Below are 21,235 nucleotides of genomic sequence, written 5' to 3' on the forward strand. Positions count from 1 at the left end.
TCATGGTATCGTGTCTGCCTGCGTGGTGTCGTTTGCAGTCGTTTTGACTCTAGTTTCAGTGATTTCCTCCAGGTGATGACAGTCGCAAGACTTCATTTTCGTGAACGCCAAAAGCTTTTGCAAAACTGCAAACTCCACTTTCAGCTTGATGCTATATACGATAGGTTTGCTCGAAGTCTGGAATACAAAAAAACCTCTGTATTCCAGAACGACTAGACCGACGTCGAGGGCAAGAACGAGCGCGAACATGGCGACGAGGAAGCTCAGTAGCATTCGTGCTTCTCTAGCTTTGAATTCGAAAAGGCCCTTGAGGTTTCTAAATCCCGCCCTGACAAAGATGCCGGTTATGGTGGTTTCCTGTATGGTGAAAACCATTAAGGAAATCTTTTCCATTACCTTGAATCGTCCAGTCCATACCGGGTCGTTGGTAGACCACACCTTAGCGAACAAAACCGTCTGCGGAAGATGGACCAACAAGACGGAGCCCATGATCATTGCTAGAACGAGTCGAATGGTGGCGCGGTTATAGACGACGAGGTTTAGACGTGACCATAGTACAATAGACTGACCCGTTACCATGCAATACCAGCCCACGTGGGCAAATACCCCTGGTATGGGTGTCTTCGTCGGTTGCAAAAACCGACTTAAACTGCCGCAAGCGTGGAATAGAATGCCAGTGTTGGCTACTAGCATACTCCAGAAGTATCGACCCGATCGGCGTCGGAATGTCGTGAAGATGAGGACGTAGATTTCGAGGACGTTGTACATGCCGGCTGTGGCCAAGCATGTAATAGCAATCGTCTCTGCCTCGGTCAAGTCCTTGCTGATTGCCCCCTGGACCTGCGCCATTGCTGGAGGCAAGGTTAACAGAGAGGCCGGCTACTTCATTCGTGGTCGTCAGTCGTTTTGGCACTGTTGTCTCCAGTTCACCATGCACGCGACCTTCGTCAACGCATCATCTTGCCGAGTAGTAGAACTAAGAGCTGGGCCGCGTACTACGAAGTGAATGGCTGGATAGCAGTGGCTTTCATAGGTTTCCAGAGTCAAGGGCTATAATAAGGTTTGTGAAGCCGAGTCATTGAAACAGTCTTTTGTTTGTTTGCCTTGGCACCGCGCAACCATAGCTCTGAACGGTCTCATTTCGCCCTGCTGTGTATGCAGACCATCACTCGCCACAAGAGAGATCCAGCCAGAATGCATCATCTTATTTCCTGGAGTCTTTCGCTGCTGCAATGACACAAGTTTCTTGGTATTCGAGAAATAGAGCTTGACGAAATGAATGGTTCATATGTACACGGAGTTGCTTGACGTACCGGTTCGGTGAAGTCAAACCTTGTCAGGCATCCTCTAAAGGAAACACCGGCCAATAGGCTTTTCCGAAAATAATGGAAGACGTAATTAGGGGAGCTCAGAACGGATGTTCGAAAGGTATTAAAGGCCCTGCCTGATCAGTTTCGTACGAAAACAACGTTTTCAGGTCGAATGATTCAGGATGAATTGGCCACTTATGTTGTCTCCTATTACCCGGCCCGGCGCCCTCCTAAACTTCTTCGCTTTGCGCTTTGCCGTCCTCTTTTGCCGCGATTTCAACCACAACATAGACTGCAGCGGCGGAGAAGAAGACAAAAACAGCAGTGATCGTGCTGAACCATCCAAGTCCAATACTCTCTATAGCTGGCAAGCACACAGAAGTACCTATTGCTGCAATAGCATACCGAAAGAAGTAGTTTCCGGCTGTGTTGAGCCGATGTCAGTCGCTGGAATGGTAAGCCTAGCGGGGATTCGAACACGTACCTATCACTTCTGCACCCCTTCCTTTGATCACATCCAGGCAATAGGTGTTCAAGCAAGGGAAGGCAATGACTTGGGCGAATCCCTGGACAAACATGCAGACCACGGGAAGTGGGATACCTCCCTTCTCCTTCTCGATAGCCCAGCCGTAGATGATGATGCAGACAGGGATCACAGCTCCCATGGCTACAAATGAGCTGCGGAGACGATCTTCAGGTATGCGTTTACCCCGACGCTTGATCCAAAGTTTAACAGTGTGGTCAGCCCATCGGCCTCCGGCGTATGTGCCAAAGAAAAACCCACATCCCGGGGCAAGGAAAAATAGCCCTGATTGGAGGGGTGATGTAAGATCAAACCTAGGATTGATGACATATCGGATCGGGGTGAGTAAAGCCTGCATGTTCCAAACTAAAGACGCAGCAGCGATTGCCTGTGTCGACACAGTTAAACTTCAAATATGAACCTCGGCATTAGTACTGGGAGAGTCTTACCACTACTAAGAGTTTCGGGACGAGTAAAAGAGCGAGTACGCGGAAAGGATTAGCCCATTGCCACACCTGCGCAACCTTAGCCCTGGTGCCAAGGCCTGTCAACTCATCTGCTCGTCTGCGATGGCTAGTTTCTGGTAGAAACAACACCGCAAGAATCGCAGTGAGGCCACCGAGGGCCGCTGTGAACCAGAACAGTGCTCGCCAGCTGTGAAAGGTCACAATGACGCCGCCTATGAAAGGGCCGAAAGACTGCCCAATCAAAGTGCCGTTAAGGAACCATGCTAAGGCAGTTCCTCGTTCAGTAGGCTTGTAGATATCACTGATACAACTGGAGCCAAGGACGAGGTAGGCTGTCCCGCTGAAAGCTGATAGCAGACGAAATACGAAGAACGCTCCAAGGTTTGGAGACAGGGCAGTTCCCACACAAAAGGCAAAGAAGGTGGATGCTGAGATAATGCATGGCTAATGAGGTTCGGTTAGACGGCAGTCTCCAGTATCCTGCGGGACGAGCGAGGTTTGGAAAAATACCCATTTTCTGCCATACACTTGACTGATTGGACCCCAGAACAGCGTGCTGAGACCCATGAATAGAATGTAGACGGCGTTGCTGACATTGATGATGCTTCCGGTTGTATTCAGGTCTGCTGCAATCTCAGGTATGGCGGCCAAAAGCAGCAACGACGAGACGGTGGAGGCAATGCCACCGCACGCAACAACAACAGTGACGAGTCTTTTTCGAGCTGGAGCGAACCTGCTGTAGATGGCATCGGTGTCGTGCCGGCTTAGACCCGCGTCGTCATCGACCGCCGGCACGATGCTAATGTTTTTCTCCGCGTTGGATGTCGTCAATACCAAGTCTGGGGGAACGGTACGGTCCCCACCGGTGGGTTCAAGCTTCTCGGTCTGTTCCTGGGACATAGTGGAGGCCTGAGTTGGTAGGGCAAAAGGCTTGATGAATCAAGAATTTTTGCCAGGTTCCCTCGGGATAGCGATCGGGACGCTCGGGTTTTTCACAGTTTAACTGATCAGATTTTCGGCAGGGACATCATGTTGACCGACGGCATATCCACTTATTTCCCCGTCGAAAAACGCCTAGAGCCAGCGATCTTCTTGAGCTTGCTTATCCGACGTCGGTGACTGGCCCAAAGACAACCCCGGGAGCAGTACACCAGTATCCATGCCCCAGGGTTATTGAGTTGCCCGAAACAGAGATCGACTGCGAGTTCCCTGCGAATGACAAGCGGCCTTTATGGAGGCCGCGACCGAATCTTCCGGGTCGGACATCTTCCCGAAGACTCGGCGTGGACAAGTACGAATAAGTGCAGTCATACCCGGCGCGGCAGGGGGCTAACTATGGGTCACGGTGCACCCAGGGTTCCGAGATCGGCCGGATCCGAAGCATGACCCGTTCGATTACCGAAAGACAGATGCCGAGATCGGTGGTTTTGGGGCTCGCCGGCCTGCGGCCCTGCTAGACCCGGTTCCGAGAGTCCCTGTCATCTGCTGGTGAGACGTGTAGGAAGATTAGGGCTCCAGTGAAGTCAGTCCAATATCAGTAAGAGTTATTTCTCTGGCGGATTTGTTGCTGACGCTCTTTCAAACCGGGGAGTGTAGCCACATACGGATATATGCTCGGTCTAACGATGTCCCGCAGTCGTATGAGTCGGGCACCGGGTGAGAAGTGGGGGGGTTGTCTTCCAGGACTCTTTGTTGAGGAGACTAAACACGGCAGCACGGCAACGATTCGGGGAAACATTCATCCTGTCGTTGCTAGTCGATCACTAACAGCCGTAGTCTCACCTGGGCTGGCGAGCTGCATCTCTTAGGCACTTACAACTAACACAACCTGCACAACGATGGACAAGGGTACGGGTGTAGCCAATGGAACGCAAGCACTTGGCTTTGACGACCTCACCGCCACGTTCGGACTCGATTTCATCACGTCCGACTTTACCAACAACCATCATATTGATGATATAACCTCCTGTGACAGCCAGGGCAGGGATAATGTCGACAGTCAGCATACAGAACACACAGACCTTTTTGGTGTTAACCTTGATCTCGAGTCATCCCATCAAGACGATGGGTTCGGTTATGGTGCCCTCGAGGCTGGAAACTTCAACCAGGAAGCCAATATGGATTTCGACAACATGCAAACCGGTGATGGGCCTTTTGATGAACCCGGTATCTTCATGTTTTCAGAAGCCTTAGGAGATGTCGAACCCATAAGTCATTTGTTCCACCACGACCAAATTATCGCCGCCCAAGCCCCCCAACCGTCTGAGTCGGCAACACCTAGCAAGGTCGGGACTCGTTTCTCGTCAAAGTCATTGAGAATCCTAAAATCATGGCTAGCGAACAACAATAATTACCCTTATCCGACGACTGAGGATATGGAATTACTACAACGTCAGACAGCTCTCAGCAATCAACAGATCACCAATTGGCTTGCCAACACACGAAGAAGAACGAGGTTCAAGGTACCGCCCAAGCGGCCGCCATCCCCGGCCATCACATCGGCAAAGACGCTACCCATCAACATTCCCCAGGGCGATGGACTGCCGGAAACCCTGCAAAATCTGAACCCTCTTCAGCGCTGGCAAGTCTCACCCCCTGAACACGAGCCCGCGTCAGTGTCTGCGATCGCGCACGCCGTATCGGGGTTTTCCTCGGACGGCGATGATTTCCCCGACAGGTCTTTGACCGACAGTGTGCCAGCGAGGTCCTTGTACGGTCCATCATCGGCGAGCAGTGCAGGTACATCGCATTCAAGCAGAAGCTCTGCCAACTCAGCGTACTCACACAACTCCCACACTTCGACGAGGTCGTTTGATCCTCTAGGGAAGGCCGCTATAAAACGGAGGAGACGAAGAGCCCTAGCTAAACGGCCAGAGTCAAAAGGGACCGGTACACTCTGGCAAACTTCGAATACCTACCAATGCACATTTTGTACAGAGACTTTCAAGACGAAGCACAACTGGCAGCGCCATGAGAAGTCGTTGCATTTGTCCCTCGAACGGTGGGAGTGTGCACCGACGGGCCCTGCGGTACTCGACGCTAGTGGGTGCTTGGTATGCGTCTTCTGCGGCGAATCCAACCCCGACAAGCAGCACCTCGAGAGGCACAACTATCAGGCCTGCCGAGACCGGTTGCAAGAGGATCGCACGTTCTACCGGAAAGATCACCTCCAGCAGCACTTGAAACTAGTACATGATGCCAGGTTTCTACGCTGGCCTATGGGAGAATGGAAATACGAAAGCGAGGTGATCCGGTCTCGATGCGGCTTTTGCGGCTGGTCTATAACCACTTGGAATGACCGTATAGATCACCTGGCGGAACATTTTAAAGATGGCAAGACCATGGCGGATTGGCACGGAGATTGGGGGTTTGATGACAACGTGCTCAAGATGGTCGAGAACTCGATGGCTCCTTGTAAGTGTCGCTCAGAGCAGCGGAGAATAGACAGCTGACAACTCTTTTTTATGTAGACATGATTCACATGGAACGGTACTCGCCGTGGCCATTCACGACCAAGCAGGGGGTGCCGGAGACGCCGCCAAATGCCTTCGAGCTGATCAAGCTCGAGCTCGAGCACTTCTCCGCCGAGCACCAGGTCGCCAAGGATCAGATGCCTACTGATGCGGAACTGCTTTATGAAGGCTGCTGCGTGATATTTGGGTGCGACTCGATATCTTTTTCGAAAAAACCTGTAACCTCAACGCAGTCGTGGTTGCGCGACTTGTTCATGTCATCCGAGGCGATCGTGCAGCAAGCACGTATCCGGCCCATGAAGGATAACTCAAAGTCCAGGTTCACGTACCTCAGCATTAACGGGAAAGCAAACATATTCGAAGCGTGTAGCTTGGAAGAACAGCTTCTGAATTATGTGGAGATTTCCAAGATGATCGACACTCGAGTGCTAGACGAGGACTTGCAAAGGGAAGCCTGTAACATCGTACAAGGCATGGAAGCGTCATCTCCGCATCCATCAGAGACTTTTGCAAACTTCTTGACCAGTCTTATCAACGGCTCGGGGCACTGGCTAGCAGCCTTCCGCCGCCGCGCCAACCTCCCTCCCTCGCGGCCGTCCAGCACGCTACAGATTAGAACGCATAGTCATGAAGTAAAGTCCACTAGGGTTAGCCCCGATACCGACCTCGAAGGCTCCTCGGTGAGCACATCGGATCTGTTACAGCCTGCGACCGGTTCGAGCTCTGTTGCTTTTGTGCCAAGTTCCGGTACAAAAGATGGACATGCCGCAGCTCCGTCCACCTTCTTCGTTAACGAGGACAATTGTTACAGAAAATTAGTTAGGGAGCTGACCCGGTTTGTTACCATCACAACATCGCCGCGGAATCCCAACCGGCGCATCCCTACCGATGCTGAACTTCAACATCAGGCGCGCTGGATTTCGTTTGAGGAGTAAGTATTCGACCCAGTTTCGGCGGTACCCCGACCATGGCGTCGTGTGATCGGATACTGATGCGCATTTCCTTACTTAGTGATGATCCGTGGAACCAAACCCCGGCTGATAATCCAGATTGGCTTCGGGACTTTAAGCGTGAAATGGGTATTCTGGATGAGAGACAAAGCTAATGCAGGGGATGAGCTTTGGTCTTAATTAGAGTAGTGGTTATCTGATCAGCGGCGGCGAACAGCGGCGGCGAAGGTTGCGGATATTGAAAGAAACAGGCAACGTAGGGGAAGCAGTATTATTGAACTACGCAGAAGAAAATCGCTCAGACGACTGGTGCGTGTTTCAGAACTAATAGGCGATGCGATCGGGACCGGCCATTCGGTCGTCTCCGCCCGGTGACGATTATACGACTAGCCGCTGTTATGATATAAGACTTACTGGGTCATAGACTGTCATAGTTATCTATGCTCAAATGATCGGCCGACCTAGTCAATACTTCGGGCTTTGGTTGCTCGGTTTTGATGCCTCTGAGCATCTGTCTCGGATCGCAGCTGACAAGTCTGGCGGCAGGAAAATGGATCGAGAGATTCGCAGTTGCCATGCGTTCTTAGGTGTTTTGACCCGCCAGAAGTGCTGCACATCGAGTTGTACGTATGGTGATATTCTGGCACTGCGTGGACTTGGAAAAACCGCATATGGGGGTTTGAAAATATCATGTTCCTAAATATCGAGAGACACTCTGGCTACTAATAAGTTAGCTTGTCCACATTGCCCTATCAACGCTATTCGGGGCACCCAGACCAAATGTGCGGTGTTTCAACCGCCCCGATTTTGTTCTTCATCCATTCGCTGAGTTGCCGTTTCCAGCTCTCATCCTCCGTGCCAGCCATTACACCGTGTATGTTTGGGGTATCTGTATGTTTCCTTCCGTCGAAAATCGCGTCAATCTCTTCCAGGGTTTTGCCCTTGACCTCCACCCAGTAGCAGAGAATGAAGATAAAAAACATTATGTTCCACACGCCGTTAGCTATGAATAACCAGTGCCTGATAGCATCCAACGCTGGTGGGAAGCCAAAGTTGCCTGCAATACCGATTGTGCAAACTATAAAGCTAAACATGCTCATGCCCTGGGCTCTTATGCGGAAGTATAGCATTTGTGCAGGTACAAGAAAGAGGATCGGAACCCATCCAAAAGCATACGAAATCGAGAATAAGAAAATGCCACCAACTGTTGCCCAAATCCCGGGGGCGTAGGTGGTATCTCCGTAGAACTTTGTCAGAGCGCCGATGGTTAACAGTCCGATCGTGACTCCGGCAGTACTGACGAGTGCAGCGACTTTGGTTCCCCATCTGTCTGTAAAATAACTACCGATAATCGAGACAATCAGCGAGCTTGCGTTGAGCCCCACGTTCTGCATTGTCAGGTCCAGGTCTCGTTCTCTGCATTGGTCACGGGGACACTCACCAGAAGCAACTGTGAACTCTTGCTGTTCACCCCGGCGTTAGTGAGCATTTTACCGATATTATACATGACGAAAATGTTCCCGGTAAGCATGGAAAACACGGCGCAGGTAGCGGTAATGATGAGCCTCTTTCTCGCCCCTCGGTTCCGGAGTGCCTCCTTGCGTGACATCGGGTCCCGCTCGTATTCGATCGTTTCGCAGATTTGCCTGAACTGGAGACGCACAACATCGTCCCTCGTGTCTCCGCCCGAATTAACCTGAGCCAACACTACCAAGGCTTCTTGGGCGCGTCCCTGATCAATTAACCAACGGGGACTCTCGGGCATCAAGGGCAGTAAAGAAACACACCACAGCCCCCAGACGCCCTGCACAAGGGTTGGCAGTCGCCACGCCCAGGTACTGTCGATCCTGAAGGCTGAATACGTCACGCCCGCGGCGGAGAGAGCGCCCACGTAAAAGAAGTCATTGAAAAGAGCCAGCCCCCATGCGCGTTGCTCCCACGGTAACGTCTCGGCGAGGTAGGCGGACCCGGAGATGACGGAAGCCGTCGTACCGAATCCGATCAAAACTCGGGCCACACAGAACATGGCGATGTGTTGTGCAGCACACTGCAAGATAGCCGCAAACACTGTGATCATGGCTGCCCAGAACAGCCCAAAACGGCGGCTATACATGTCCGTTACCCAGCCCCAACATAAACACTGCGAATGTATCAGCTCTATGTCATTCCGTCGCAGATGTTATTAAGTGAGGAGGTCGCTGTACGAGTTGATGGAATGTGAGCAAGAGGCAGCCACAGGATAACCCACGGAGAGAGCCCCGCCAAAGTAATTGGCGGAAATGTTGAGAGAAGTAGTCACCGTCGATAGCTTGAAATATTCGGTATACTGCGGCAAGATGTTCATGCCTCCCATCATTGCTCCGTCATAACCCTGCATCTGATGGACATAGAGTAAGCACTGTTTGAAAAGAGAATTACTCAAGGGGCCCTTACAGCTGCCGTGATCAACGTGCAAGCCAACAGCAACACTACGTTGCCTCTCTTGGATTTCGGTTGCCATGTGGGTAATTTGAAGGGAAGAATATCTCCCTTGGGCCTGCCATGGAAGCATGACAGCCCCATGTCTGTTCCTAATAACAGGCCACTCCTCTAAACACACGAAGCTATCGCGGCAAGTGGTATGACTATCAGGACTCTGCCAAGCCTTTCTTTGTGTGCAAGAATGAGCTGGTGCTCGGAGGGGTTTCGAGCGGGGATGGTAGTTCTATAGCAATCACAAAGACAGTGTCGCGCCCCCACTCTTTACACTCTGCAAACTCCTCATAGGTAAGTTTGAAACCTTATCGGGAGGGGAAGCGGGCGGATCAACAAGTCCTTGAAAAGAGAGGGCAAGGTGATATTTACGTTCTTTGTGGCCACGATACAGTGGGTGCCATAGACTGTCACTTGGTAGACCTGATGCAGAGTTAGAGTGCATGTTGTTGGCTGACTAAAAAGGGAAACGGAGAGAATCACGTTACATTGCTCAAAGTTACTTATGGACATCAACGTCCCTGGACAGGGTAGCAGACTCAGCTATGCATTGCTCTTCTCTCCTCATATCATTTCTCCTCGGAGCCTCGGAGTTGAGCACATCACCTGTCGTTGTACACGATGCAGACAAAGCACTCTCCTCCTGTCGCCGTGTCCTGATGCTAGGTTCTGCGTTGAATCGATATCATGCTGTATATCTCATGAATATCGATGGTTAAATTGAGAACAAACTCGAATGAAAAGGCAACTTCTGGTTCATTGACATGCAGCTGCCTGTCAAAACTCTCCGAGCTTTGGAAAGTTTTGATGCTATGTCGAAATCCACCTGAAACCGGAGGTTCGGTTGCGAAGCACAGAAAAAGTGACATAACGCAAGTCGCTTGATCCTTGCATGCAGAACTATTGGGTATCAAACAGGACAAAATCATCTTGGGGGCTAGATCATGGTCGAACGCGCGTCATGATGCTAGAAGGGGCCTTTGTTTTGCTCCAAGCTTTCAACCAACTACGATGTACAGTGTACTACGTAGTAATACCAAAGTGTTTGGCGGGAAATACCAAGTCAACTAACAAGTGGAAAGAGGCCCTGGTCCAAGGATGAATCAAATGAATGGATCGAGAATCCCGATTCGAGCAGGCCAAAACCTAGATGAAGCGTGCTGACAGAGGCCGGGTGTGCCTTATCCATAGTAGGTTTTGGGTATAGCGGCAATCGCGGAACCTACGTCTTGTTCTCCCGGGCTGGTGCTTGACGGCTTTTACTGGCTCGTGAAAAGATCTATCCGTAAGTTATGGATAGCATCCCATCCGGCAAACGAGGCCCGAGACCGCAATCAGGTTTAGGTAGTCCGAGCATTGGCTGGAAGAAAAATCCATGCAGGAAATTGGAGATCCTGAAATTCATCCACGTTGACCCGCAGGTGCTCTTACAACGCATTCGGTCTTGCCATTGCCCCTTTTTCGTGTTCTATACTATGTAAATTATGAGATACCACTCGTCTAAAACTCACAACCTTTGGGAAAAGAACAAAGGTGCAGTAGCATCTCCCTCTTGCATGCAGTAGAGAACATCTGGACTATGAAAGGTATCGTAATGATCGCCCCCAGCCAGGTACACCGACCACTCGGTGTTAATGGTCCAACAGGCTATAACCCAGAGCTAGCCTTTTAGCCTTTTAAGGCGATGCCACCCAGAAAGTTTGCGCTTGCCGTGGCGCTAATGGAAGGTTTCGAGCTAGTACCGAGTTGCCAGATACGCACCCCAAGGCTGGGGAGCGAAAACTCGGGGATCCAAACGTCATTACACCATCATGTCCCGTGACGACCGCTCGCATTTGCGAAGAACATATCTGTAGGATGTGGGGTATTTGTACACACCACTGCTAGTAACCTATAGCTCTTTCTTTCGTAATATCCCGGAAGACATGAACATGGTCTCCGGAGGCTTCTATCAAGGGTTTGGTGTGCCCGCACCGGTGGCGGCACGGTCCGAATACAGGCCACCATGGAACTCGGTAAGCACCTGGCGTTATCCTTAATTATCGGCCACGGCACATCGGCACCGGATACCATACAATCCCAGGGGGGAGACGTTGGGGAAAGTCACTCAAACTGTAGAGTAGCTTTAGACTTTTCATTGGACTCCGGGGAATGCGATAAGAGCGAGCTGTTGGTTTCACAGTCCACAGCACCACCTCTATTATGGACCATGGACGATTTGCTTTTTGCAGATAATTGGTTATAGCCGGGGAAGCCAAGCGGTCGTTATGGAAAGGGACAGGGGCGTTGCCAGGCTCTCTCTCAGACTCGAGGACACCAAAACGGGAATGTCTCCGCGCCGACAGAGGCGCGCTTGTTCCTAAAACGATTGGCATGAGGATTAAGTTGTGGGCTACCCTAAATAAATGCAGCTACCCAGGTCCATGTTGTTGAGAGTCTGCCTAGACCAGCTAACCTAAGGTCTAAAATATGCTACTTTAGTAATGGAATCCGAACTTGTCATATGTTCATGCCACCCCATCGGCGTAGCCGGGCTGCGCGAAGCCTGGCCTTTCAATATTTGCAGTTATTGTTTGATGCACCCCGAAATCCAATACCGTCGCTATTGTAGCACCAGACTCATTCGGCCCAATACTAACCAGAGAAGGCCACGGGACTCGGTGATCATCCCGCCTCAATGAGGTCTTAAGGCACTGGGTCGACGAAGGTTTACCAACGGACCATCATGGTGATTTGTCTTGCTCAAGGACCATGAAGAGGATTGACAGAGTCATGCTGTCAGTGGCGAAGTTCATCGGCATGTCGACGAAGGACATAAACATTGTCATCGACCATCACTATATGTCCAAGGTCTACACTTGCGGCTCCACCGTTTCTGGCCATGTTGAAATCAACCCACGAACGGATATTCCGTTCAGTTTAGTTCAAATAAGTCTTCTTGAAAAAGCCAGCATCAGACAAGAGGACGCCTACGTCTTTACGCACTCGACTCACCTTTTTCTTCAGTTGTATATGCCTGTGCCTGAATCCGCATTACCGACGTCGAGACTGTTCAAGGTCGGGCACTCTTTCACTATCCCGTTCCAATTCGTCATTCCCCACAATCTCCCCGAAGGCTCGTGCCGCCACCGAGTGGAATCGAGTTTGATACGCAGGCGTCACCTTCAACTCCCGTCCACCTTGACTGGGTGGGATAAGGACGATTTGTCTCCAGAAACCATGGAGGTCCGGTACTGCGTCAAAGCCGTGGTATCAGAAAAGGCTACAAATGTCGCAAAGCAACCATCGCTGAAGATGGAGGCAGAACAGTTCATCAACCTCCTTGCAACTTCGCCCGAGGACCTCCCGATCACCATCAACAAGAAAGACCTTAACTTCGCGTTGAAAAACACAAGGCATCTACGAAAATGCAAACGCGCAGGCTCTACTGGTTACATTACCGCTAAATCAGCCCAACCAGAAGCCGTACGTCTCAGCGTAGATGGACATGGAGCAAGCGACTCCTCTGCCCAGATCCAATTCACATTTGACCCCTCATTGGCTGAAATGCCACCTCCGAGGATCACAGTAAAGTCTGTGAAGATTTTGGCACATACTTGGGGCTTTCCGCGGCCAAAGTCAATGTTGCCAGATATAGGAAGCGATGGGGAGTCACTCGTGGTTTCCACGCGAGTTATTGTAGACTCATTTTTAAGTACACCTTGGACAGAGCATGCCACCTCACCAGTTCAATGGACATCCAGAAGTAACTGCAACACTGTTTCTTCCGTTATACGTACATGCGCCATAGATATCAGCTTCAGATTGCCGACCTCAACCAAAAACTTTCCCCCGACATTTCATTCTTGTATTATTTCTCGGACATATTGTCTTAAGATCGACATAAGTACTCAAGTTTGTCACCTCAGGTTGGCACTACCGATCCAAATCGTTATGGAACCATATGAACCGCGAATAAAACCATATCCACAGAGCACGTTGCCGGATTAGCAGAAGGGTTGTGGGGAGGCTGTTTATACATGTTTGCGGGAACAGTGTCATTTGATCTAATATAGAAGGTAGCCTAGTGCTGTGGTAGAGCTTGTGTTTTGTCTTCCAAATTTCGACCCAAATTTGTCTCGCGAGGTGAGCTTCCATTTACTTAACCCACCATCTTTCATTGTTTGACCTCTTGTGAAACCCGTCTGTGTTGCGGTCGCTGTTTGCCATGATAGGCCGGCTAACACCCTTCTGAGTTCAGGACATCTGCCCACTTTATTAAATCAAGATTTCCGGAATATGCCTCGCCGCTTGTATCTAACGTGTAGAGCTACTCGTGCACCAGGTACTCCGATCACTCTGACGCTACATTCTGGGATATCGGGCGAAAACATATCACTAGGCTTCCCCGTCGGATCCTGATGACGAAAAGCCATGGTGTTGTGGTTCCATAAGAAGTCTCCCGGGATCCAAGGCCTTAAAAGCAGAATGACTAATATCGCTCCCATGGGTATCATGAACTCTGAAGTGAATATACTATAGACTATATCATGCATTTGATATATCAAATTCGGAGTATCGGACTTCGTCCCTCTTACATAGTTTACTTGAGATTACATCTAGCGGGAAGGTTGAACCTTGGCAATAGACACTTCTGGAAGAGCACCTCCCTTTGACTCTGGACACCGATCAGCTGAATAGTATGAAATGCCTATGCCCTCGCTTGTAGGTCTAGGAGTTTTCCCTGTTGAATTTTCGGGGATGCCGTTAGTTTCAAGAACGCCCCTGCTGGGTTGGGATTGAATTGAGGGACTGGCCTAAACCTTACTCGCCGTACTGCCAGGAATTATGCTTCCGGAAGTGCCCGTTACTTTCTTGCACATCATACATGCTCCCAGGTAGGTATTCACCTCGTTAACATTCGACGGTGGACAAATTACCATTACCCATGTAGTATTAAGTTCAGACGCGGCTTGACTCGACACTCCTGAGCATATTTTGATATGAACAGCTTACTGTCAAACCTGGGGCTGACAAATCTTATTCTAGCGAAAGACGATTTGGGGCAACCATCGCGGTGACCTAACAAGCGCCGGTCAATCACTCAGCGTCAGTCTGCCCCAACCAAGGGGCTCAATTTGACCTTTGAAGTCAGAACGGGCAAGGTTCTGGGGTAAAGACTGGAGCCGTTTCCCCCCAGTTTCGCTCCGTTGCAGTGCTCGGCTTTAATAGTAAAGATATGTTTGAAGATGGAGACGATACCGGATCTCTAAGACCTCCCCTTAGACTAACGCCCCTAAACCAAAAGTGTTTATACTCATGCGGAAATATTATTGCTGTTATGATTCTGTCCTCTATCAGAGGCTTTTACATGTCTATTCCTCACTTGCGCGCCGCTTTCTGCTAGGGGTCTCGTCGAAAATTACCCCGGAGTCGCTTGCGATTGTCAGAATGGGACATGTCAATGAACCAGCCATCAGCTTGACTCGAGACGAATACATTTGAATCTTGGACATAATCGACGGCACAATGACGACTTATATATCACCAACAACAGCGGCACAATCAGATAGGGGGAGATAACGAGATGTCAAAAGCGAATCATGCGGCATAGATCTAACTGCATCAAGACACAAGTCAGCGCACATATGGTTTTCGTAGTCAAGGGCAGGTTTGGTGGCTGAGCCTGAATTTTGATAAGCTTAAAGACGGCTTTTGACTAGTTAACCACGCATTTTGATAGTACGGTGCATCTTCGGAATCTCTTCTTCATTTTCGCCAGGGTCGTCTCGAATGATGCAGTTGGCATCAACCTAAATATCTTCCAATCCGAGAGAGTGGGCGACCGTGAAACCACGTTGAATTGAGAGCTGAAGTTTTTGAGATATCAAAACCAGTCCTCAACTGGTCAAGGTTCTGGTGCTATGAGACAAAGGTTTGAATCATTTCCTAACCATGGCTGAGGGCCGTATACTTGCCCTTATCCACCCCCTCGGCAAGGCTTAGATCCATTTCGTTGAGAATTTCGGTTAACCTCTTTGGGAGCTTTGCCAAGGCAGGCTTCCTACTCATACAACCATTGTGATTCTGTAGGCAATCCTCCAACCACAGTCAAATATTTGCAAGGTGTGGCGACAAAAGCGGAACCACAGTTGCCACTGCTACAACTGCACTTAAGTACCTCCACGCCACAAGTCTAGAGGTTGAGCCAGTATTCACGTCTCTTGACGAATAATATTTGAGATATCATGACATTAGATCACGTACAACGACCGCATGGGATTATTGTCGACAATAAACAAGGGGATTCCAGTAGCGTTGCGTAATAGGAGTTGCGTAGACCTCCAGGGTAACCTGCCTCCGATGTCGAGGGAATCGCGGGTAGCCGATATTTTTGGCATAGGCCAAGCTGAGGCGAAGAAGACCATGCTTCTTTGCTGCCCTATCATAATCGACTGGGTCGCAGGCGAAGGTGAAGGCTACACCTGGAGACGACTCTTCATGCCCTAAAGGTTGACAGAGCTTATAAGACAAACTTTCCAGCAGGAGGCACCTTTCCACAGCTTGTTGCAAAGTCATCGGTGTGCTGCACGTAACACCCGTTTGACATAGCAATGATAGCATTACCGATGGAGACTTTGCTGAAGAAACATGCCGCAAAGTATGCGCAGAATGGACGCCATTTTGTGTGACATCTGAATTGCTTCGGGTGAACTCGCACTTGATGTAACCCTTACTCTTCCAATCCATGGCGAAGCCAATCAGACCCCGGAAAAGCTCAATGCAAACACTGCAAACAAGTTCTGGTCCACCCCAAGCCTATACGGCGTTTTCCAGAGACGGCGATCCGAGGTTGAAGAATTTGTAGGTGAGACGCGGCCGATGCGAGCGTTGTCTCGATCACCTCAGGCGTGACCTCTTCTTTGCGCCTGTAGATGTGTCTCGATGATGGACCTCCTGTCGACTGATTCTTTCGACCATGGCACCTGTGATTTCGAAATTTTCGGGCGATAATGAGATACTGAATCCCTTAACAAACCAACGTCTCGTCGCAATGTTGTCAAATGTTTCAGGGTGGCACGTATCCCTTTCGTGAAATGGGTGGCTGTGGTAATGTCAGACTTGACAGAAGCAGTGCGATGAGAAAGTAGCGAGGGTCAATCCTGGGTGTCTAGCCACTGCAACCTCTTGTATTGCTGTTAATTCATGCCAAAGTGCCGGTCCGGTTAGCCAATGGAAACTAAAGTTGCGTTAGATGCTAGTTTAATCAAGAAAAGTGTCACGATGACGAGGAGGGGAGATATCTAAAGCGAACCAGTGCCAGCAGTTCTGCTATCCGAGGCATCCATGTATAGCAGTGCATGAAAAACACGACTCTTGCATTCGAATATTGAGACGGGCTATTGTCATCAAAGTATAGGCAATGCTAGCTGATGGTTGTGTCTAGAGCGTCCTTGACTCTCCCCAACCTGATTCCCACCCGGATACCTTTTCCTCACCTCTACGCCACATTACTGTATTCCTTATCGTCCCATCTAAACTGTGCCTTTCCTCCGCTTCAGCTCGATTTTCGCATCCACCGGCGGTATTACTGTCACGCCTATCCACTGCGGTTTCGGCCGTTCGGATATCGGCTTCAAGTCGTAGTTGAGAAGCAGATTAGCTACCACCATCTTCAACTCGTGGGCGACGAAAAAGCGACCTGGGCTGTGGACGGACGAGTTAGTCTCAGGAGTTCGATTGAGAAGCGAAGGCTCGGTACAGGTGATCGATGAGCTTACCATGCGTGTCGCCCATGCCCGAAAGGAAGATGGGCGTCACTTGTCGTGACCATTCCGAGGTTCTTCAACCTCAGCCCCTCCTCGAGGGACCTCTCCGACTGCGGTTTCGCTTCGTACTCTTCCCTCTGCCGGCTTGTGCGGAATGCGTCGTATTCGCGTGCGTTGGGGTTGAGATCATCGTCGTGGTGCAGACCTTCCAGGTTGACGGTCAGGAACGTCCCTTTGGGCAGATGCCAGCCCTCCTCTTCGTTTGTAATACCCTCCTCGGCGATGACTTTGCGCTCCATCAGAGTACAGCTGAAGTTGCTCAGCCTCTGGCTCTCGCGGATGGCGCTGTCGAGGCGGTAGAGCCGCGACAAGCCGTTCTTGGTCCAGCGGCCGCCCTCTTCCTCCAGCACGCGGGCCGCTTCTTCCCTGATACCCTCGACATACCCCTTGGCGGGATCCGAGCTTAGCAAATCAAGAACAATACCGTGGCCGGTGATGACAGTGGTATGGATTGCTGCAAACTGTATTGGCAAGAGTCGTTTCGAAATGACGTAGGGGTCGAGCTCGAAGTAGTTCTTCTCGGCTTTGGCCATGCGAATGTCCCACGTGATGAAGTCTTCGGGCGCAACCCAGTTGTCGTAGGCCGGATCTCCCGCCTCTTTCTTGGCCATGTCGTCGAGACGCTTCCTTATGACAGGCAAGCTGTGCTTGGCTGCCTTGCGCCACATCCACCAGTTTGGCAGCGTGATGAGAGGCCCAAATATGGGAAGCATAATCTGCGGCACCATGTGAAGCGCGAAGCAGTTAAGGATGACTTGGTCGACGAATGAAACCATGGCCTTGCAAAAGTCCATGTTTCGGCATACGCCCTCGCCGACCAGCATGCGGTTTGTCACCGGCGGCACGATGGCCAGCCATGCCTCCCAAAGGCTCAAGGCCTTCCAGTTCTCGGTGTCTGTGCCGAAGGCCTTGTCCACAGCCACGGCGACTTCCTCCTCGATCCCCGGGACCAAAGAGTTGAGGTGACGGGCAAGGCTCTTGTGGATCACCCGCGTGTGCCAGACGTCATCGGCGTAGACCTTGCCTAGGAAGTTGTAGTCGCTGTACAGCACATCGTTGTGCGCTTCGTGCGCGGAGACGACGGAATCGGGGTGCTCGAGCAGCCACTTCGTGAGAGATCGCGGGATGATGATGTCGGGGGCGCGGCTTGCGGCAGCGGGGACGACGAAGGCGCGGTTCTGCTTGTTGTACTACGTTGTCGCATTGCGTGTTAACAAAAGCCCCGATGTCCCCAATGGCGGGGTATCGTGCGAACGAACCTTTTGGTAACCCTCGATGACCCAATCGCGGTAGCGGAAGACATAGTAGCAAAAGTTCTGTAGGCTCGCGAGAGTGCCCTTCCCGTAGCCGACAACGGGGATGTTTTCCGGGTACGTCGGCTTCCATATGTGGTCGAGGACGAGCAGGCCGACAAAGACGAAGAAGAGCGAGCCAAAGACGCGCCCAGGCGTCAATGACTCGATGATTTGGCCGTGGAGGCTCTCGGCCATTGTCACGAATGGCCGTCGCAAAGTGGTTTGTGAAGAAAGAGAGGCGACCCTGGGGCTTCTAACTACAGGTCTCAGACATCGCCGGCGCTGGTATGAAGAGCAGGGCACGTATGTAAGGGTCTTATGGGGAGAAACGGAGTTGCATGGTGGAAACTGGGTGTCTCGATTCCACTACCCCGTATCCGTATGTAGTTTGGTACCGGTCAGGGTAGTAGCTGGTCAAGGCTGCACGGCCATGACGCCTGGCTTGCATACCCTCTCTAAGCTGAGCATGTTAGTCACCTGTCAACCTGTTTGCATTATGTGATCTATCGCACTACTCAGAGACACGTAGCCGAGGTGATAAGTAGTCGTACGATGGCACATGTACGCGATAACAAAGGAACGCTGGTATCATGCACAATACCCAACAGAACAACAGATGGTTTTTTGTTTTGGAAGGGACACAGAGAGTACAGCAGAATCAAATAACTCAACCTTATCAACCAGGGTCTTAATGGGCAAGGTGGGATGTTAGCTCTCCCCGCGCGAGTTGTTGATTGGAAGTGAGCGCAAACGAGGCACGCCTGGATCCGTTTCAGGTACGTGCAACGTCTCGGAGTCCCCTGGCGGTAAGCTGCATTAACCAGCCCTCACAGTGTTTCTTTGCTGTATTGTTAGTGCAGAAACATGTCAGGGGTCATGGAAACGCAGTATATCGCTTTGCTGTGTCGAACCTTGCTGAAACGGGCTAGACACATCGGGGCCTTCTCCACCAATGGATTAACTGGTTCAAGCTCTGAATGGCCAGCTTGGTCCTGAGAACATTTAGGCAGTCAGCATATTTGTTTACAGCTAGGTAGTCATTGCCAAGAATATGAAAACCCAACGAGTCTCGCGCTATGCGAAAGATTTCTTTGGTGATTGGTCTTAACTTGTTGTTCTCGCTGAAGAAGTTTGACCTGACTCGTCATGAAATACGATCGTTGTTCCCCCCTTACTTCAGCGTAAGCTTTCCGACTCTTCCGGCGGACCCGGAGGCCCAGCAAACCCGACTTGAGAGACACTCGACGCTATCAAACGAGCCCGTGTCGAACGTTTTCCATGTCCGCCCGCCGTCGAAAGTGATATCGGAGCCGGAGGGACCGACGGCGACGGCTACTCCGCACAACCCCGGAGCCCATGACGCTCCTGACCGGTAGCCGCCCGGGAACACCTCCGACGCCGTCCATGTCTCTCCGCCGTTGTCTGGCCATGCTGATGTGTGGGCGGAGCCATTTGCTACGTTGAAGTCACCGCCAGTCGCGATGCCTTGATATGCATCTCTGAATCGTACGGAGAACACGCCAGCCGACGCGCCGCCTGCGATCACACTGGCCGATGCTTCCCAGTGGTGTCCGTCCGGACTCCGGAGGACTCGTCCTGGGTCAACGCCGCCAGAAGCCACATACCATCGTCCCGCCGCCGTGGACATGCAGGTCCCGCTGGCAGCAAAACCGAACTCTCCCTGCAACGCAGGCGCCATGCCGCTGAGGTCCACGGCATGCCACGAATCACCCCCATCAACAGTCTCGATCAGCCTGAATTTGCCGTCAACGGGATCGCTGACTGCGATCCCCCTTTCCTCGTTCTCGAAATCGACACAGTTGTAGAATGCGGTGGGCTCGGCGTTGGAGAATGTCTGCGTCCATGATCCGCCGCCATTGGTGGTGATGTATATGCGTGAATCCGCCCCTTCGCCGATGGATAGAATGATGGCTTTTTCTGCGGAAAAGGCCTGGACGTCGCGGAATTGCAACTCGATATCAGCGCCAGTGAGCTCAGGGCCGACTGATTCCCAAGGAGCGCCGCCATCAACGGTACGTAGAACAGTGCCTCCTGTCCCGGAGACCCAGGCAATCTTGTCCGACACCGGCGAGAGACCTCTGAATTGCTGGGCACTTCCGGTGGGCAAGATCTCCCAGGTCTGATTTAGGTTTCGAGACGCGATGAGCTTCTTGGCCGTGAGAGGCGAGGCGCCGACAAGCGCTGCCAGACTGGAGATGAGCAGATGGACCAACATGGCTGCAGCGTTCGTGAGAGCAACTCGAGACTCGGGAGCGACGAGACAATGAACGCAAAGGCGAAGATACTCTGACATTTACATAGCAAGACTTCTTCCTCGGTCCACAAGGCAGAAGGGGGGGGGGGCGTAGACCAGCCACCCTCATTTTTCAGATAAACATTGTCCAGCATTCTCTCTGCAGATCATCAACGACCTTCCGTTTCGGGCCAGCATCGGTCGACTCCACCTCCAATGCCGTGATCCTGGGTTTGAGATACGGGTATCGTCACCTTTCCATCTTTAACGTGACTAATCTCAACAGATAACACGATGGCTTATGCCGTTTCCCAACATTGAAATCAACAGTTTCGAGACGGGGAAATACCGCAATGCAAAAAGAGGTTGAAATGTTCTCAACCCCACACAAGCTCCTTTGCTCTCCGTGGCCATAATTGTAAGAAGAGTTGTCAGATCCTTGTCCTTCAGTCCGCATCACCACCAGACCCCCAAAACCAGAGCTTCGAACTGCCTGCAATTGCCGTTAATTAATGTTCTAAAAGTGATAGAAAAATTGCTAAGAGCTTCACAAGGCTCTAGTTTATCGTCGGCTGAGTATAAAGTACTAGTACTGATGATTATGTTACACATGACGTCTATCTCTCTAGGTACTGCTTTAGACTCTAGTTAACTCCCCCACCCTACTTACAAGACATCCCCAC

General features: G+C 51.1%; 7 protein-coding genes across 7 annotated transcripts; 2 read left to right on the plus strand and 5 right to left on the minus strand.

Moving 5' to 3' along the window:
* GLRG_09629 (uncharacterized protein) lies at nt 1-849 on the minus strand (the record flags this gene model as incomplete). Its single annotated transcript, XM_008100314.1, has 1 exon — nt 1-849. One exon carries the CDS (start codon nt 847-849, stop codon nt 1-3), a length of 849 nt encoding a protein of 282 aa, XP_008098505.1.
* A 691-nt stretch (nt 850-1,540) lies between these two features.
* GLRG_09630 (major facilitator superfamily transporter) lies at nt 1,541-3,200 on the minus strand (the record flags this gene model as incomplete). Its single annotated transcript, XM_008100315.1, has 4 exons — nt 1,541-1,734; nt 1,795-2,221; nt 2,283-2,744; nt 2,811-3,200. The coding sequence occupies 4 exons, from the start codon at nt 3,198-3,200 to the stop codon at nt 1,541-1,543; spliced, it is 1,473 nt and encodes a 490-aa protein (XP_008098506.1).
* Nucleotides 3,201-4,138: 938 nt separating this feature from the next.
* On the plus strand, nt 4,139-6,878 carry GLRG_09631 (homeobox and C2H2 transcription factor; the record flags this gene model as incomplete). The annotated part of the gene is made up of 3 exons (XM_008100316.1): nt 4,139-5,714; nt 5,771-6,704; nt 6,785-6,878. 3 exons carry the CDS (start codon nt 4,139-4,141, stop codon nt 6,876-6,878), a joined length of 2,604 nt encoding a protein of 867 aa, XP_008098507.1.
* Nucleotides 6,879-7,481: 603 nt separating this feature from the next.
* GLRG_09632 (uncharacterized protein) lies at nt 7,482-9,285 on the minus strand (the record flags this gene model as incomplete). The annotated part of the gene is made up of 4 exons (XM_008100317.1): nt 7,482-8,111; nt 8,165-8,863; nt 8,972-9,100; nt 9,157-9,285. The coding sequence occupies 4 exons, from the start codon at nt 9,283-9,285 to the stop codon at nt 7,482-7,484; spliced, it is 1,587 nt and encodes a 528-aa protein (XP_008098508.1).
* A 2,661-nt stretch (nt 9,286-11,946) lies between these two features.
* Nucleotides 11,947-12,944, plus strand: GLRG_09633 (arrestin; the record flags this gene model as incomplete). The annotated part of the gene is made up of 2 exons (XM_008100318.1): nt 11,947-12,660; nt 12,756-12,944. The coding sequence occupies 2 exons, from the start codon at nt 11,947-11,949 to the stop codon at nt 12,942-12,944; spliced, it is 903 nt and encodes a 300-aa protein (XP_008098509.1).
* Nucleotides 12,945-16,709: 3,765 nt separating this feature from the next.
* GLRG_09634 (cytochrome P450) lies at nt 16,710-18,493 on the minus strand (the record flags this gene model as incomplete). Its single annotated transcript, XM_008100319.1, has 3 exons — nt 16,710-16,881; nt 16,956-18,193; nt 18,263-18,493. 3 exons carry the CDS (start codon nt 18,491-18,493, stop codon nt 16,710-16,712), a joined length of 1,641 nt encoding a protein of 546 aa, XP_008098510.1.
* A 976-nt stretch (nt 18,494-19,469) lies between these two features.
* On the minus strand, nt 19,470-20,534 carry GLRG_09635 (oxidoreductase; the record flags this gene model as incomplete). The annotated part of the gene is made up of 1 exon (XM_008100320.1): nt 19,470-20,534. The coding sequence occupies one exon, from the start codon at nt 20,532-20,534 to the stop codon at nt 19,470-19,472; it is 1,065 nt and encodes a 354-aa protein (XP_008098511.1).
* Nucleotides 20,535-21,235: the final 701 nt, after the last annotated feature.

This window comes from Colletotrichum graminicola (assembly GCF_000149035.1).
Source record: "Colletotrichum graminicola M1.001 genomic scaffold supercont1.50, whole genome shotgun sequence".
NCBI classification, from domain to species: domain Eukaryota; kingdom Fungi; phylum Ascomycota; class Sordariomycetes; order Glomerellales; family Glomerellaceae; genus Colletotrichum; species Colletotrichum graminicola.